At 40.1% G+C, this 19,710-nt stretch overlaps 1 protein-coding gene across 4 annotated transcripts in view; it reads left to right on the top strand.

The window, feature by feature from the left end:
- The window catches only part of LOC126483972 (centromere protein I-like), a 393,190-nt gene that overhangs the window by 295,594 nt on the left and 77,886 nt on the right, over positions 1-19,710 (top strand). For all 4 annotated transcript variants that reach the window (XM_050107290.1, XM_050107282.1, XM_050107275.1 and 1 more), the window contains exon 13: positions 841-1,020. In XM_050107290.1, coding sequence (XP_049963247.1) covers positions 841-1,020 — 180 coding nt within the window. The remainder of the gene's footprint in view (positions 1-840; positions 1,021-19,710) is intronic.

Here is a 19,710-nt window from a genome sequence, read left to right as displayed (position 1 = left end):
GTATTGAAAGACAGTAATATGTCACTTTAATACGCTTTGAAATTACTCTTTCGGAATTTAGACAGTAAACATCTCCATAATACGCAACACCTCTTGTGCAATCTGTCACCGGTGTTAGATCGGCGTATCAGTGACACTGGTGCACTTATTAAATGAACTGATAGCCAAATGTGCTGCTCTTGTTGACGCCTTCTATTGATTATACTCGGTATGGGTTCCGGGCTGATGAGCGATACTCAAGAACTTCTTAAATAATAGTTGTATGCATTATCATGTTCTTCGTGAATTAATTTCCTTAGATTCTTCCAATGAATGTCAATTTGCCATCAGCATAAGGAGATTGATTATGGTTACCCAGGTGAATTTTTCAATTGTTGTACCAGTGTTTGGGATTGTAGTGTGTGTGTGTGTGTGTGTGTGTGTGTGTGTGTGTGTGTGTGTGTGTGTGTGAGAAAGAAAGAAAGAAAGAGAGAGAGAGAGAGAGAGAGAGAGAGAGTTACAGAGAGAGAGAGAGAGAGAGAGAGAGAGCTTTCATATTCTTCTATATTTTCAGTTCCCTAATAAGTGTTGGGAAATTGTGGGGAATGTGATTTTAGTGTATTATGCTTACTGTTTACAAAAGAGATTTTTTTTTTTTTGGGGGGGGGGGGGGGAGCATTGTTACTGTAATTATCATAATTTCTAAGGATGTTACATTAAAACTGAATCATGTTTTCCAGGGGCATGCTGTAAGATTTTAGAAATTTTTCCAATTTGAAGTGTTATGAATTTATTCCTTAACTCTCCAATCTTTGTAGACTGGGCAATTCCTGATTCTGTCTTATTTGTATATTGTTGCAGATGCTTGCTCGGCATTACAGAGACTATTGTGACTTGTTTTTACATGTAATTCCTGAATGGAATCCTAAAAGAACTTACGTGTGCATTCTGAAGTTTGCGTCATACATGTTTGGCCAAGGGTTTTCTCAAGCAGAGTCCACAGCGATTTTACTTCCTGAAGTCCTCATGTTCTATGAGAAGGTAATTGCATCATAATAAGTATTGAATATGCACTGCTTTTTGAAAAGTGCAATGGTCAAGTAGTATGTGACACACTTTTGAAAGTTATTTCCCAGATGAGTAGGAAAATGAAAAACTTTGCTTTAATGCCAAGTTATTTAAGAAATAATGAGAAGTATTTTGAAAAATGCTGCCTTTGACTAAATCAGTAGTTTGAGGCAGCATATATGTATTTCTAGCCTTGCAAAACAGTGAAAAACTTTTCGTGAAATTTAATATAGTTGTGTTAGGGGATAAGTGATCTCAGTGTAATGTATTAGGTTGGTGCATAAGTTCGTAGTGTTCCTGTTTTGCATGTTGGTATTCCAGTTGCTATGGGTTTATGTATCTATTATCATTTTTTATTTGTAGGTCACTGATGTTATCTAAGTTTACATTTTGTCATCTGGAGATAGTGAGTGGAGCAGTGGGTGCTAGGAAATGTAGTATTGGAACATTTCAGACACATTCTTCTGTTTGAGTTCAGTAGAGGGAGGACAGCAGAGAAGCCAGTCTGAAACATTTGTGCTGTGTATGGGGATAACACCGTTGTATAAAGCATCGGAAGAAAATGGTTTTCTCGTTTTAGGGAGGATCATTTTGACATTAGTGACTCTCCATGTTCAGGTAGACCTGTGGGGTTTGATCAAGATCATTTAAATGCATTAATCCACAATGATCCTTGTTAGTGTGTTCGAGAACTGGCAGTGACGAACTGTGATCATTCCACCATTGTGCAACATTTGCATATAATGGAGACAGTTCAGTCGCGTGGCTACTGCATGTCTTAAGCCAAAATCAGCAACAGGCCACACATGCATCTCTGCTTGCTCATCATCAGTGGGCTCATGAACAACACCAACCTTTCCTATCCTGTATAATCGCTGGTGATGAGAATTGATGTCTTTATGCTAACATAAGGAAAAGAAAGGAATAGTTGAGTGCAAGTAAAGTAACAACTCCCCGTACAAAGCCCTTTATGCATCCACAAAAGATAATGTTACGCATCTGGTGGAATACTGACTGTGTGGTATACGCCAAATTTCTTTCCTGAGGTGTAACCATTGCAACTGACATTTATTGCAACAACTAAGATATCTTGCAGATGCAGTCCAAGTACAACAACCAGGAAGGCTGCGCGCAAGTGATGCTACTCCAGAATAATGCCTGCTTGTATTCTGCTAGACTGACAGAAACCGTATACAGTAGTTCGCAGTTCATAGTGTTCCTGTTTTGCATGTTGGTATTCCAGTTGCTATGGGTTTATGTATCTATTATCATTTTTTATTTGTAGGTCACTGATGTTATCTAAGTTTACATTTTGTCATCTGAAGATAGTGAGTGGAGCAGAATTTGAAACACGAACAGCTGCTAGCATGAGTTTCTTACAAGTAGATACCTTAGGGGTTGCGAAGCAACTCAAATCGCTTGATACGGGCAAGTCTTCAGGTCCAGATTGTATACCGACTAAGTTCCTTTCAGATTACGCTGATACAATAGCTCCCTACTTAGCAATCATATACAACCGCTCGCTCACTGATAGATCTGTACCTACAGATTGGAAAATTGCGCAGGTCGCACCAGTGTTTAAGAAGGGTAGTAGGAGTAATCCATCGAACTAAAGACCTATATCATTGACGTCAGTTTGCAGTAGGGTTTTGGAGCATATACTGTATTCAAACATTATGAACCACCTCGAAGAGAACGATCTATTGATACGTAATCAGCATGGTTTCAGAAAACATTGTTCTTGTGCAACGCAGCTAGCTCTTTATTCGTACGAAGTAATGGCCGCTATCGACATGGGATCTCAAGTTGATTCCGTATTTCTAGATTTCCGGAAAGCTTTTGATATCATTCCTCACAAGCGACTTCTAATCAGGCTGCGGGCCTATGGGGTATCATCTCAGTTGTGCGACTGGATTTGTGATTTCCTGTCATAAAGGCCGCAGTTCGTAGTAATAGAGATGATGCTGTAATTTACCATCTAGTAAGGTCATCCAAAGACCATTATCAGTTGCAAAGCGATTTAGGAAAGGTTGCTGTATGGTGTGGCAGGTGGCAGTTGACGCTAAATAACAAAAAGTGTGAGGTGATCCACATGAGTTCCAAAAGAAATCCGTTGTAATTCGATTACTCGATAAATAGTACAATTCAACTAAGTACCTGGGTGTTAAAGTTACGAACAACTTCAGTTGGAAAGACCACATAGATAATATTGTGGGGAAGGTGAGCCAAAGGTTGCATTTCATTGGCAGGACACTTAGAAGATGCAACAAGTCCACTAAAGAGACAGCTTACACTACACTTGTTCGTCCTCTGTTAGAATATTGCTGTGCGGTGTGGGATCCTTACCAGGTGGGATTGACGGAGGACATCGAAAGGGTGCAAAATTGGGCAGCTCGTTTTGTATTATCACGTAATAGGGGAGAGAGTGTGGCAGATACGTTACGCGAGTTGGGATGGAAGTCATTAAAGCAAAGATGTTTTTCGTCGCGGCGAGATCTATTTACGAAATTTCAGTCACCAACTTTCTCTTCCAAATGCGAAAATATTTTGTTGAGCCCAACCTACATAGGTAGGAATGATCATCAAAATAAAATAAGAGAAATCAGATCTCGAACAGAAAGGTTTCGGTGTTCGTTTTTCCCGTGCGCTATTCGGGAGTGGAATGGTAGAGAGATAGTATGATTGTCGTTCGATGAATCCTCTGCCAAGCACTTAAATGTGAAGTGCGGAGTAATCATGTGGATGTAGATGTATACGAGTTGGGTCAGGTAGTCCTTCGACACTCACATTATTCACCTGATCTTGCACCCTCGGATATTCACCTTTTCTGCTCTCTATCAAACAACCTTCAAGGGACATCCTTTCCAGGCAAAAATTTACTCCAAACATGGCTCGATGAGTTCTTCGCCTCAAAACCACATGATTTTCACAGTCACGAAATGGAAAAGGTACACCAGAATTGCCTAAGTATTGTAAATAGTGGAGGAGAATACATTATTGATGACTGAATTCTGTCTAGTGTGTATTAAAGTTATGGAAAAACAGTATGAATTTATACACCAACTTGCTATAAAACATTGCAATTTGCCTAAATAGTTGCAATTATTACAAGGTGATCAGTTTCAACGTCTATATTTGATAATCTGCATGTATACTGAAAATCAGACAAAGCCAATGAGTTACATCACGAGTATAAACAACATAGTGAACAAAAATTACTGCAACAGCTTACATTTATCTGATCATCACATGCCATACCAGACATTGCACAACTTTTCATGCATTAATATAGGAACCATGCCTTGGTACCATGATGGTGCACAGGTTTGAGCAGCTTATAATTCTCAATGTCAAATACATATACAGATTCCAAAAGAGAGAACAAGAAAGTAATAATTAGATCAGAAGGAGAGTTATCACAAAGTGGAAGCAGTCGTGGAGTAAAAACAATACTTAATACGACAATGCACTTACACACCTCTGATGGCACAAATGAAGCACATTTAAACAAGGACAGTGCCATAAATCATGCAACAGTCAGTAATACGTGACAGTAACCAAGGAGTACTCAGAAGAAAACTCACAGAATTTTATCTATTTAAAGTGATTGTAAACCCAGAAAGATTTCGAAAATTGTATCGTCCCAAGGCTGTGTAAGTCTACCTTTTGAGACCAACAATTAAGTTGCTCGCCATAGGGTCTAGGAAATATTTGGAGGAAAGTATACGGGTGCCATTTTAATGTCAGGAATTTAATTGGTGTTAAAATAATAAATTCTTTTTATTCTTCCTCGTGCCAAAAACATTATTCTCAAAAGCCCCTTTCTGTGATTTTTAACTTACTCTGTAGTCTTTCATAGTAACCTCTAGTGATTTACTGCCTGCGTAACTTGGGGTTTCTCCACTGATTCATGTAATTTGTGAATATTGCATCCATCCAACACTTGGGGGGGGGGGGGGGGGGGGGGGAGGGGGGTGTGGACAGCATCAGTTTTATTACATTGCGTTAAGATACGGACCCATAGTTAATACCCACCCACCCCTCCCCCTGTCTCTGGGCAAGCTGAGAAAACCCTCAATGCATTCAAAGCTGTAATGAACAAAATGCTGAACTTTACATTGAAAAAAGTATACTGTTTGTAATTAAGTAACTATTATCATATTCATAATGTATGAATTACTAAGAAATCTCTAATTTCTGTTGCTAATTATTTGGGCAAAACTGAAAAACATCTACCATTAAAAATAAAAATTGTCACTGAAATGTTTAATGTAAATGTTAAAATTAGTTAAAACTTAAAGCTGTAAAATCTACACCAAAATTATAAAATTAAAGATGAAATCATGTATTGGAGAACATTGTGATGAGAAACTTTAATTACATCAAGTGATTTAGTATTTTAATAGGAATTCAGGAAACACATGTGGCTAAATATTTCAAATTTATCTCTCTTATTAGCTTTGAGCATATAATAAATACAAACTTGAAATATGCCCTTGACTAACTGCACTTCACAGCTATATTTTTATTTGACCTAGTCTGCTAAATAACCTTCCTGCAGTTCATGTTATTGGTTAAGTTGTTATATAATACAGTAGTATCCTGTTAATATAGGGAGAAAAATTTTACTCCCCATAGCTTCACAAACTCAAATGGGAATCCCTGGAGGGAAACACATTTTCTTTTGAGTAACCACGTGAGAAAATGTAGAGAACTGTCATTTGAAGCTGACTGCAAAACTGATTAACTTCTCATGGTCAGGCTTCAGAGTCATGTAGAATTTTTTAAAGGAAATCATATTCACTATCGACTGTAGAAATTATTTATTTCACTATTGAATTTTGGCCTTAGGTCATTTTCAAGTGTTACTGCAATTTTTTTTTCTGTTTTTGACACTGCCCTCTATACATGTCAGATGATTTTAAAGTCTGACTTGTGTTAAAGCAAAATGTTTTACAGCATCACTTGAAAATAGCTCAGAGGCCGAAATTGCTATAGTGAAATAAATAATCTGTGCAGTCAACAGCAAATATAGTGTCACTGTAAAAGGTGACCGCAGACCAATTCTGCTGCCACTAACGTATATTTAGCATAAGGACCACAAAGGTAAGGTAAGAGAAATTAAGGCTCATATAAATAGTCATTTTTCGTTCACTCTGTTTGCAAGTGGAACTGGAAAGGAGATGACTAGTAGCATGGACATTGTGGTGGCTTGCAGGGTATGTATGTAGATGTATAAAGTGGATTATTTAACTTTTTAGTCACAACTGTTATTTCTCCATAATGCATACCAGCTGTGGCTTCAATGTTTTAAGTGTGGTAGTACAGCCCAGACAGTGGCAGAGCACTTCCATGTCACAAACTTCACCAGTCAGTCTTTCACATTCCATCTGCACATTGAAGCTGCAGAGAGGAAGAGTTGCAGTTTTATGTCGAACAGTATAGAGGTATTCACCTATCCATTAGCAATGTAGAAATTGAAATCAGCTCTTTCAATGGTTCACAGTGCTGCATCTGGGGCACATAAGATTTGTTACAGCTTGCTGTTGCATCTCAGCCGGCGGTCTGCTTTCAACAGAGGTGTGTAAAGAAACAATACATTTCCCAAAACCTTGAATTGTTAGGTGGATGATTTTACTGTGAAACTGAGTGATTATTGTATCTGTATTTTATCTAGTGATTTTATATTTACATTAAACTAAAGAGTGTTTTTATCTTAAATTTCTTCTTAGCTTTTCCTTTTTTTGCTATCAGTTTTATTTAGTGCTTATTAACTTACATTTTAACAAGCAGTTAAACACGTAAAATGCAAAGATATTTAATAATAGATATTAATCTGGCTTCGTGATCAACTGGTCATGTTTGCTTGTTATAATTGTGACTCTCTTAGTAGCATATGGGCGTTAATTTGAGAAGACTTGTTCATTCATCCCTCCCAAATGCACAAAAATTTTATTATTTTCTATTTTTGTACTATCATAATTTTATAACAAATGTGTAGAGAGAGTTTTGGTGTAGATGGGGATACGGAGTTTGGGTCTCCCACAGGTCTAGTCTTCCAGAGGTGGTCTTCCTTGTTCTCCCATATGTTGACATAGCCACATGTTATCTAAAAAGCTGCTATAATACTCATGGGATATCACAGTAAAATTGCTTCTGAAAAATTAGCTTGTTTCACTAAATATGCAATAGAGGGCATCCACCCAAAGTATACCCAAATATGTGGCCACCATCTAGTGTTTTGAGCTTGTCTTTCTGGTCAGTGAAACAAGTTGTAAGCTCAGCTTTTGTCAGCTTCTTCTGGTATTGCTCATCTCGGATTAATATTAAGCAATGTGAACTTGCTGTCACAGCTGTTGGCAACTTGAGTGTCAAGTACTGGCAATAAATACTATTTCTACACTTTTGTGGCTAGTAAATGCTATTGATTTAGTGCACTGCATTGATGTGGTGTTTCATCCTTTAAAAGAATTAATATATGACACAATTGAAAGAAAAGTGCTAAACAGTAATAGTCATGATGCCTTCACTTGTAAGTGATGCAGTCCAGGGCATCTTCAGACAAGTCTTCACTGGTCATAGGGGTTCCGTTCCAAGAGGGTCTCATCACTGAAGACAGTTCTACTCCAGTCAAAGATATTCCAGGCCCAAGACATGTGGAAACACCCTAGATAGCACTGGGATACCAACCTGACTGTCACTTGCCATACAGCCCAACAATTAGGAGTGGAGGTCTGGAGTGCCATTTCTTTTCATAGCAGGACCTGTTGGTTGTCGTCCACGGCATCCTCACAAAAAAGGGGTATGTCAACAATATTCTATGTCCCATTTTGTTACCATTCATGGCTAGCCATACTGAGCTTACATTTCAGCAAGATAATGCCCGCCCACATACAGCAAGAGTTCTAATGCTTGTCTTTGTGCTTGCCAAACCCTACCTCGGCCAGCAAGGCCATCAGATCATTCCCCAATTGAGGATGTTTGGAACATTATGGGCAAGGTCCTCCATACAGCTCGGGATTTTGATGATCTAACATGACAGTTATACAGAATTTGGCACAGTATCACTCAATAGGACATCCAATAACTCTGTTAATCACTACCAAGCCAGATAACTGCTTGCATAAGGGCCAGAGGTGGACCACTGCATTATTGATGTGCTCATTTTGGAAGCTTATGCCCTTGAACAGTTCATCCAACCTTTCTGAAATTGTAATCATTTGCTTGTTTGGTGTTTCTTAAATGTACAAGCATGTTGCTTTTATTGAATTGTATAACTAATTTGTACTCACAACTCGACATATGTTCTTGTCCTGAGGCAGTTTTAAATTGTGCAATTAAGTGTGTGTGTGTGTGTGTGTGTGTGTGTGTGTGTGTGTGTGTGTTTGTGTGTGTGTGTGTGGGGGCCTTTGCAGTATGCATACACGTTGCTGTTGTACCGGATGATGTCATGTGGAATGGTGCATATATTTTTGTGCATACACGTTGCTGTTGTACCGAATGATGTCATGTGTTACGGTGCATATATTTTTTTATGTGCCATAAGAAATGTATCATCTGCAGTGTGTCTCCTTTTGTTAATGCAATAATTCGGCTGGTGGTGGACATGTGTGTGGCTGTTTAACCTGGCCATTTCTACATCACATGCCAGGTGGTTCGGCAGAAAACTAGTTTGCACTGCAGTGTGAAGATAATGCCGATATTTCATGTAGATAAACGATCGGTGTCTCTTTGTACGTCTTGCAAGGCAGATGATGATAGGTCAGCATGGGAGTTGTGAATGTGTATCTGCCTGATGATATCTCGTGTTCTCAAGGCATGTCTCGCGCTGTAATGGAATGTTGTGTGTGGAACATGTACTGTCTTAAGCAACTGAAGCCTCGCAGTAAGGTTGTCTGCAGACTCGTAACACTGTGTGTGTTGCTGCAGTTGATTGCATGTGTGCATGACATTGTTCCATGTCCTAAAGGTGATCCGGTGCACATAATGTTTCTTTTCATCTGGCTCAGGAACAGTTGACCTATTGATGTGTGCTTTCATCTTGGCATGTTGCACCCATATACATCATTTGTGTTGCAGTCGAGTAGTTGCAAAGATTGTTCAGGTCCGGTGTCAGCCGGGTCGCATCACATGGTATACTATGTCATCCTTTCTGGGTAAGTAATGAATCTAGCACTTGCATGTAAGTACAGTGGGGATGGAATCATTTAGATATTACACGTAAGATGAATACATACTTGCACTAAGAGTCTGGCATACATCTGGCGACCTCACGACATGGAACCCACTTCAGATGTGTAAATACACTGCACATAGCATGTTCCCTGTGATGCTCATCATCATGGAAATGACACCCTGTTGTCTGTGGAGGGATAGAAATGGATGGGCATATGCCAGTGAGCGGCAATACTTCTATGTGTGGCAGGTTGCCTATCTGATTGCCCTTAAGGGGCCTGATGTGTAGGCTGTCCTGCAGAGCAGGTCAATAACGCAGATCAATACCAGTCCCACACGAAACTTCAGTCATGCAAGACATTGTATGTCTGTATCTCTGTGAATATTAGAGCTAGACTGTTATGAACGCCCTTGTTGGTCCTCTCCTGGGCAAGGAGTTTGTTTGCCAAGTTGAGTCTATTCCATTCCATTCCAGTCCAGCAGGCTGGGAGGAGTTCCCAAACACACACTCACCTTTACATATATTACCAAGATATTGGGTAGCATTTTCCTTAAAACTTTGGCTACATGTGTGTTCAACACACACATTGTACACATCTCCTCCCACCCCCCCCTTCCTGTGTCCACCTCTTTATTTCTCTCTCTCTCTCTCTCTCTCTCTCTCTCTCTCTCTCTCTCTCTCTCCATTCACTTCATCCTCCTACCTCTACCCTCTATGTACCTACTTACCTTATCCTCACCACCTTCTCTGTCTCTTCATCTCCTCCTCCTCCTCCTCTTCTCTTTGTCCGTCTTCTCTGGCCCATCCCTCTGACCATATCTTCCTCTTCTCCCTCTGTCCATATTCTCATCCCCCACATGCAGTTCATCTTCTTCTTCCCCTCTTCCTTTACCACCTGCCCACTACTGCACTACATCTTCCCTCTGCCTCCTTCATTTCCCCCTCCTCCACTGTGTGTCTGTCCATCTACTCCTTACCCTATCTGTGACCGTCTCCTCTTCCCCCTCTCTCTGATCATCTCCTCTTCCCCCTTTCTGTGTACATCTCCTCCTCCTCCTCCTCCTCCTCCTCCTCTCTCTCTCTCTCTCTCTCTCTCTCTCTCTCTCTCTCTCTCTCTCTCTCTCTCTCACTCACTCTCACTCTCACTCTATCCATCTCTCCCCCTACTCTCTATGCCCACCTCCACTTCCTCCACTCTCCCTCTGTCCATCTAGAAATGTTTCTCCCTAATTTTCCTATTTTGGTGATAGGTTTCGATAGATAAAACAGTTCATTAATCAATCTGTAGAATTAACATAGGTTAATTATTCAAAGTACTTGTAATATATACAGACAGAAAAAAAAATCACAACACCAAACAGTAATTAACGTAAAGCAATGAAATTTCGGGAATACCTTTGTCAAGGTAACATATTTAAGTGATTAACATTGCAAAATCACAGATTAATACAAGTGCAAGATAAGCTACTGAAAATGTGAAATGCCTGGTACATTTATAACCGTTGTAACTGCCAGAATGTTGAAGGGTTGAATGCAAGCATGCAAACAGGCATGGATTGTTTTGTACAGATGCTGCATGTCAGTTTGTGGGATGGAGTTCCATCCCTGTTACACTTGGTCAGGCAATACAGGGAGATTGTGGATGGTGCTCAAGTTGTCGTCCTGAGATGTCCAATATGTGCTTGATTGGAAACAGGTCTGATCATCGAGCAGCCCAAGACAACATATCGACACTCTGTAGAAGTATGCTGGGGTACAACAGCGATAGTTTTATGAGCATTATCCTGTTGGAAAAAAACCACCTGGAATGCTGTTCATGAGTGGCAGCACAAGAAGTCAAATCACCAGACTGGTGTACAAATATGCAGTCAGGATGCATGGGATAACCATGAGAGTGCTCCTGCTGTCATACAAAATTGCACTCCAGACCATAACTCCAGGTGTAGGTCCAGTTTGTCTACGAGGATGGATCAAATATAAATGAGATTTTATTTTTTATTTAAATTCATTTATTGAAAAACTCAAGGCAATTACAATTTATTTTTCCATATAGTCTCTTGCTTTCAAAAGCATTTGTCCCTGCGTATGGGCAGTTTTTTGATGGCCTCATCATAAAAAGAACTGGGTTGTGTCACCAGCCAGTTGTGCACGAAGTCTTCCACACTCCGGTCATCTTCAAATCGTCGCCGTCCTAGAGTGCGACCAGTCTGGTGATTGGACTTCTTGTGCTGCCACTCATGAACAGCATTCCAGGTGGGTTTTTTTCCAACAGGTTGCTTAAACCTGAATAGATGGAAATCGCAGGGTGATAAGTCCGGGCTGTAAGGAGGATGATCAAGTGTAGTCCAGTGCATTCCCTGTAGCTTGGAGACAGATAGAGCTGCAGTATGGAGTTACACATTGTCTTGGAGGAGGATGACCTGTCGATTGGTTTCGTCTTTGCGGCAATATGCAACTCTCGCCTTGTTCAACAGTTTGCAGTAGTAAGCAGCACTGACTGTGCTTCGCTCGTGCAAAAAATCAATCAGCGAAATGCCTCGCTGATCAAAAATAATGGTTGAAAGAACCTTGCCAGCTGACAGTCGAGTCTTGGCTTTCACTGGTGCTGCCTCCCCTTTCCTCTGGCAGTGCTTACTGACTTGTTTGGATTCTGGAGTGTAGTTGTGAACCCATGTTTCGTCGCAGGTGACGATACAATTCAAAAATGCATCCCCTTCTTCCACAAACCGTGCTGTAAGCCTCTGACAGAGCTCCAAACGTCTCAACTTCAGATTTTTCGTCAAAAGTTTAGGGACCCATCTGGAACACACTTTACGGAACTGTAGGTTGTTTGTGATGATTGCTTGACAGCTCCCATAACTGATTCTGGCATTTTGTGCAATTTCTGATACTCTCGCCCATCAGTCGTCGTCAGTAATATCTTTAACCACATGAATGTTTTTGTCTGTAATGCTGGTCCGAGGGCGGCGAATATGTTGCTGATTTTCCACATGTTCTTGTCCTTCCTTGCACTTTTTATGCCAGTAAAACACATGCGTCCTTCATAGTGTTTTATCACCTTACTGTGCAGTCGATCACTGGCAAATTTCTGCCGCTGTAACTCCTTCATGAGCAAGAAATTTTATTATTATGCTGTGCACAATGGAGGAGTGCACCTGTTGCTCCTACCAACTGTTGATGTTCAGGAACAAAAAAATCCCATTTATATTTGATCCCCCCCTCGTACCATGCAGACAGATTGACTGCAAGCCCTCAACTAGCCTGATTGCAAGCCCTCAACTAGCCTCCTCCTAACCAACACAAGGCACCAAGGCAGGACCAGCGCTCATCAGAAAACTCAACAGACCTTCACTCTGGCCTCCAGTGAGCTCTCACCTGACATCACAGAAGTTGCGAATGACAGTGGTTTGGGGTCAGTGGAATGCCAGCTACAGGACGTCTGGCTCGAAGCTGTCCTTGAAATAATTGATTTGTAACAATTCATTGCGTCACTGTTATGCCAACTGCTGCTGGAATTGCTGCTGCAGATGCAGTACAGTATGCCAGAGCCATAAGCCAAACAAGATGGTCTTTCCTCTCGGTATTGCCTTGTGACCAATTGTAAATTCCATGACCTCTATTGCCAGCGATCATTTACAGTGGCTACACAGCTGCCAAGTCTTCCTGCAGTATTGCAGAAGGAACATCCAGCTTCTCATAACCATATTAAACGAACTCATACAAATTCAGTGAGGCATTGATAATTGCGTCTTTGTCACCTTAAAGGCATTCTTGACGAACATCAACTCACCATGTCAAGTCTGAAAGGCAACTAACACTCACAATTGACACAGTGTGTATTTAAAGCAAACCTGATTTACATTCTCACAATGGCGCTGTTAGTGCCAGTGTTATGTGAATGGCATGAAATTTGAATAGATATCATCTTTCAGATGCAGAAATATGTCTACCAACTTTCGTTTATGTCGCACAACTCCATCTTGTTTCCCCCTCCCCATCAGTGTATTTAGTGGTCACGTTATTTCTTTTGCTGAAAGGGTCCTCCTAATCAGTACCCCTTTTAAGTGTGGATCAAGTCTTCTCTGTGGACCACTACTCCTTTTGCATCGTAAGTTACTGAATGAGATTTCTGTTATTGATGTATCCAGTGGAATGACACAACAAGATAGTTTGAACTCTTACTGCCTATAATATACAATTATAGATGATGACAGATCAACTACATCTGCTTTTATTCCAGTCAGACCAGATAATGTATGTTTATCATCAAGACAATAACAATTGGTACAAGTAATTCAGAAGGATTTGTTCTCTGGCGAGTATTTCTTTGACATTATGGAGATCACGCTCTCTCCACTCCCTACACCAGCAGCACCACAGAGCAGACAACTCCACCCATCAAACAGAAGTGCACACCACCCAGAAGTGGGCTGCTTCCTGCTTACTAACTATATTAACTGACAAACATCTTTTGTCAGCCAAGGAAGAGCAGGGAAGTGGACTTTTCATTCCCAGAATGACATGTCGTACATCAATCTCCTCCTCTCCCTCTCACTGTCCATTACCTCATCTGTCTCTCTCTGTTCTCCCCTGCTTTCCCCCTCTCTATTTCCATCCCGTCACCTCTCTCCCCTCTCATACCCTCCTGCCATCTCTGTCCCCATCCATACCTTCCTCTGTCCACCTCAACCTTCCGCCAGCCATTCCCATCCACATTTGTAGCTGCTGCTAAACAGTTTGCTAAAACAGCCTCTCATGGAGGACAACCTAAATGTCAGTGGCTTAATAACTGGTTTTTGCCCCCTACATACAGGCTGCAATGTACAGCAAGTTGATGATCAACCAAAACACCCTGCCTATTGTGCAATCTCACAACAACAGCACTAATGCTGTTGCTCTTCATATTGATGCATTAAAGGAATACAGAGAAGTCCTCTTTCCGCACCGGAGTTGAAGAACAGGATTTGAAGTTAGAATTAACTGGTGATTTGGGAATTGCTCATGGGAAAGGCCAACAGATAGTTGCATCACAAATTGTTGAAGAAGTTGATTTTATTATGGATTAGAATGCTGACTGCAGTGTGCAATCTTCAAGCTGTGCACAAACTGTATCACAACAGCTGAACATTTAATGATCCTCTGAGTGCTCTGCAAACACTTGTGAAATGCTATCTCTAGTCCGGTTCCAGGCTGTCATGGATGCAGGTGGTCATCACATTGTGCAACTTTTGTATACTAGAACATAAACATGGTATGCAATTAACATATGTTACCTTGTCATGTAGAAATTAAAATGTGTTTCTTCAGTGGTGTATTCATTATTTCTCTTCTGCATGTCCGCACAAATGTTTCTACAACTTTCTTTGTCCAACAACCACTCATTTTTCATGGTTGCATTCTCAAATAGTGAAACTTTAGTTATAGCTACCCTGTACCTGAGAAAGAAAACTGGCGTTCTACGGATCGGAGCGTGGAATGTCAGATCCCTTAATCGGGCAGGTAGGTTAGAAAATTTAAAAAGGGAAATGGATAGGTTGAAGTTAGATATAGTGGGAATTAGTGAAGTTCGGTGGCAGGAGGAACAAGACTTCTGGTCAGGTGACTACAGGGTTATAAACACAAAATCAAATAGGGGTAATGCAGGAGTAGGTTTAATAATGAATAGGAAAATAGGAATGCGGGTAAGCTACTACAAACAGCATAGTGAACGCATTATTGTGGCCAAGATAGATACGAAGCCCACGCCTACTACAGTAGTACAAGTTTATATGCCAACTAGCTCTGCAGATGACGACGAAATTGAAGAAATGTATGATGAAATAAAAGAAATTATTCAGATTGTGAAGGGAGACGAAAATTTAATAGTCATGGGTGACTGGAATTCGAGTGTAGGAAAAGGGAGAGAAGGAAACATAGTAGGTGAATATGGATTGGGGGACAGAAATGAAAGAGGAAGCCGCCTGGTAGAATTTTGCACAGAGCACAACATAATCATAACTAACACTTGGTTTAAGAATCATGAAAGAAGGTTGTATACATGGAAGAACCCTGGAGATACTAAAAGGTATCAGATAGATTATATAATGGTAAGACAGAGATTTAGGAACCAGGTTTTAAATTGTAAGACATTTCCAGGGGCAGATGTGGACTCTGACCCCAATCTATTGGTTATGACCTGTAGATTAAAACTGAAGAAACTGCAAAAAGGTGGGAACTTAATGAGATGGGACCTGGATAAACTAAAAGAACCAGAGGTTGTACAGAGATTCAGGGAGAGCATAAGGGAGCAATTGACAGGAATGGGGGAAATAAATACAGTAGAAGAAGAATGGGTAGCTTTGAGGGATGAAGTAGTGAAGGCAGCAGAGGACCAAGTAGGTAAAAAGACGAGGGCTAGTAGAAATCCTTGGGTAACAGAAGAAATATTGAATTTAATTGATGAAAGGAGAAAATATAAAAATGCAGTAAGTGAAACAGGCAAAAAAAAATACAAACGTCTCATAAATGAGATCGACAGGAAGTGCAAAATGGCTAAGCAGGGATGGCTAGAGGACAAATGTAAGGATGTAGAGGCCTGTCTCACTAGGGGTAAGATAGATACCGCCTACAGGAAAATTAAAGAGACCTTTGGAGATAAGAGAACGACTTGTATGAATATCAAGAGCTCAGGTGGAAACCCAGTTCTAAGCAAAGAAGGGAAAGCAGAAAGGTGGAAGGATTATATAGAGGGTCTATACAAGGGCGATGTACTTGAGGACAATATTATGGAAATGGAAGAGGATGTAGATGAAGATGAAATGGGAGATATGATACTGCGTGAAGAGTTTGACAGAGCACTGAAAGACCTGAGTCGAAACAAAGCCCCCGGAGTAGACAATATTCCATTGGAACTACTGACGGCCGTGGGAGAGCCAGTCCTGACAAAACTCTACCATCTGGTGAGGAAGATGTATGAGACAGGTGAAATACCCTCAGACTTCAAGAAGAATATAATAATTCCAATCCCAAAGAAAGCAGGTGTTGACAGATGTGAAAATTACCGAACTATCAGCTTAATAAGTCACAGCTGCAAAATACTAACACGAATTCTTTACAGACGAATGGAAAAACTAGTAGAAGCCAACCTCGGGGAAGATCAGTTTGGATTCCGTAGAAACACTGGAACACGTGAGGCAATACTGACCTTACGACTTATCTTAGAAGAAAGATTAAGGAAAGGCAAACCTACGTTTCTAGCATTTGTAGACTTAGAGAAAGCTTTTGACAATGTTGACTGGAATACTCTCCTTCAAATTCTAAAGGTGGCAGGGGTAAAATACAGGGAGCGAAAGGCTATTTACAATTTGTACAGAAACCAGATGGCAGTTATAAGAGTCGAGGGACATGAAAGGGAAGCAGTGGTTGGGAAGGGAGTAAGACAGGGTTGTAGCCTCTCCCCGATGTTGTTCAATCTCTATATTGAGCAAGCAGTAAAGGAAACAAAAGAAAAATTAGGAGTAGGTATTAAAATTCATGGAGTAGAAATAAAAACTTTGAGGTTCGCCGATGACATTGTAATTCTGTCAGAGACAGCAAAGGACTTGGAAGAGCAGTTGAATGGAATGGACAGTGTCTTGAAAGGAGGATATAAGATGAACATCAACAAAAGCAAAACAAGGATAATGGAATGTAGTCTAATTAAGTCGGGTGATGCTGAGGGAATTAGATTAGGAAATGAGGCACTTAAAGTAGTAAAGGAGTTTTGCTATTTGGGGAGCAAAATAACTGATGATGGTCAAAGTAGAGAGGATATAAAATGTAGGCTGGCAATGGCAAGGAAAGCGTTTCTGAAGAAGAGAAATTTGTTAACATCCAGTATTGATTTAAGTGTCAGGAAGTCATTTATGAAAGTATTTGCTGGAGTGTAGCCATGTATGGAAGTGAAACATGGACGATAAATAGTTTGGACAAGAAGAGAATAGAAGCTTTCGAAATGTGGTGCTACAGAAGAATGCTGAAGATTAGATGGGTAGATCACATAACTAATGAGGAAGTATTGAATAGGATTGGGGAGAAGAGAAGTTTGTGGCGCAACTTGACCAGAAGAAGGGATCGGTTGGTAGGACATGTTCTGAGGCATCAAGGGATCACCAATTTAGTATTGGAGGGCAGCGTGGAGGGTAAAAATCGTAGAGGGAGACCAAGAGATGAATACACTAAGCAGATTCAGAAGGATGTAGGTTGCAGTAGGTACTGGGTGATGAAAAAGCTTGCACAGGATAGAGTAGCATGGAGACCTGCATCAAACCAGTCTCAGGACTGAAGACCACAACAACAACAACAACCCTGTACCTCAGAAAATTATGAGTACAGATTGCTGAGTGGGGTCCCCAAGCTTTGTCAGTGTTAAGGGCCTCACACAACTTTAAGCACTCTGAGGAAATCTGGTAATATGTGTTCCTGGGGAACTGTCATAGCTGTTTCACTTATGAGAATAGACATCATTTAAACCTCGAGATACGTATATCAGAATCCAGTAAGAACACTGATCACTGTGCTGTTGACCATCCTAAATCTGTCTTGTATCATTATAAAATTCAAGGAAGCAAACTAAAATATTATGGATGGCATATTTGTTGCACAAAGAATGTTACTATCTTAATAGAAAGCAGATGACCACACTGGTAAATGCACCACAGAGAAAAAAATTAAGTTATACTCAAACACTCAAGTGTAGTAATCAGATACTCACACTCAACCATACTGGACCCAGCCAGTTGACAGATGAAAAAGCAACTGGTTCTGAACAGTTTGTCTTAACCCATTATATCCCCATAATTTTTTTTAACGTATGATATGTCATACGATGGGCAGTAAAGGGAAAGTTACTGAGGTATGATGTATCATACAATGGGCAATAAGGAGTAGAATTCCTTACACAATTTTACCACAAGCAATATGTAGAATTTTTTGTGATTATCAATTATTACACGAATAAATGAAGAAAAAGTACAATAATAATTTCCAGGTCTTGTAATGTTCATTTTATTTATATTTTAAAGTTACGTTATTTATTTATACACTAATGACTCTAAGCACTATGGGACTTAACATCTGAGGTCATCAGACCCCTAGACTTAGAACTACTTAAACCTAACTAACTTAAGGACATCACACACATCCATGCCTGAGGCAGGATTATGTACCAAGTATACATGGCAAATCCATATAGTAACAAAATAACTGTACTGCATTATGTGAATAAAGTAAGACGTTGGAATAATAAAGGACAAATGACAAATCTGATGAGATATCCATTACATGTAGCTAACCACCACCATTTGAAACCATAGCGAATTGGTTTGCCTCTTATAAACCATTTTACAAAGTGATGGCCATAATAAGGCTCCATGGCCTCATCCAAGGAGAAGATTGATACCAGATGTGAAATTAATGGCCGAACCTTATAAACTTTATCTTCGTTTCCAATGCTGTCGTTATCATTGACATGGAAGAATCCATGAATTTTGTCAAACGTATTTCTGGAGAAGGAATTCGCAACAAGGACATTGTTTGTGTCAGGTCCGATCTCCCAGTACATACGTCTATGCATGGCCTTACAATATCCAGATAACAGCAAAATAGCGATGTATTTGTAGATGCCATCATGACTTGTTTGTATGTTGTGTCCCGTTTGAGCAGCATATTTTACTGTCTCTCTCGTGAGAATCTCAACCCAATCAGCATCAAAAACTTTACGATAAAGATCTGTTGGAGTAGAGTTTGGCGTGCAGAGATGTTTTTTTTATATCAAGTGTAGGATCACAAGATACCTCAAATTTTTGAGAAGAGTCTAGTCTTTCTTCTATCCACTGTCTTGCTTTCCTAATTCGGAACTGAGATCGTGATTTGGAATTGCAGGGGTTTTCCTCTTGCGTTGATAAAGATGTAACATTTCCAACAAGGCTGTCAGTATTTACTGATCTTATCTCTGAAGTTTGTCCCAGGGGCTTAATCTCTGAAGCAGGAACAGTCACAGGTTGTACTTTTGCATCAACCTGCATCATCTTTATCAGTGTGCCCACCATCATTTGGTTGAACAAGTACAAATTCAGGCTCCTGACATGTATCAAATATGTCAGACAAAGTTTCATTATCTTCTTCTGTCAAGAACAGACTCTATTTAGAAACTCCTCTAAGTCTCTCTCCTTTTCCAAATTACATCTGAAATAAATCGGACCAACTGTGAGAAAATGACCCCTTACTGCCCACCATATGATATTCCATACGTAAAGATATAAACCTGTACCACAACAAAGCAGATAATGTACTGTTTTCCAATTTGTGCTTATGTCTTGCATTTAAGTATTCAGATTACTAATCTGTAATAATGTGAGCAAAATAATGAACTTGCACATCATAATTTTATAATTACTTAACGCCTGTCCATGACGAGAAGCAGCAGAGTCAATAGCACTAGAACAAATGCTTTCCACCAGGAAATAAAC

Source organism: Schistocerca serialis, chromosome 1 (assembly GCF_023864345.2).
Source record: "Schistocerca serialis cubense isolate TAMUIC-IGC-003099 chromosome 1, iqSchSeri2.2, whole genome shotgun sequence".
Lineage (NCBI taxonomy): Eukaryota > Metazoa > Arthropoda > Insecta > Orthoptera > Acrididae > Schistocerca > Schistocerca serialis.
The sequence above is the reverse complement of the archived record's forward strand: the minus strand, read 5'-3'. Positions and strand labels throughout refer to the sequence as shown.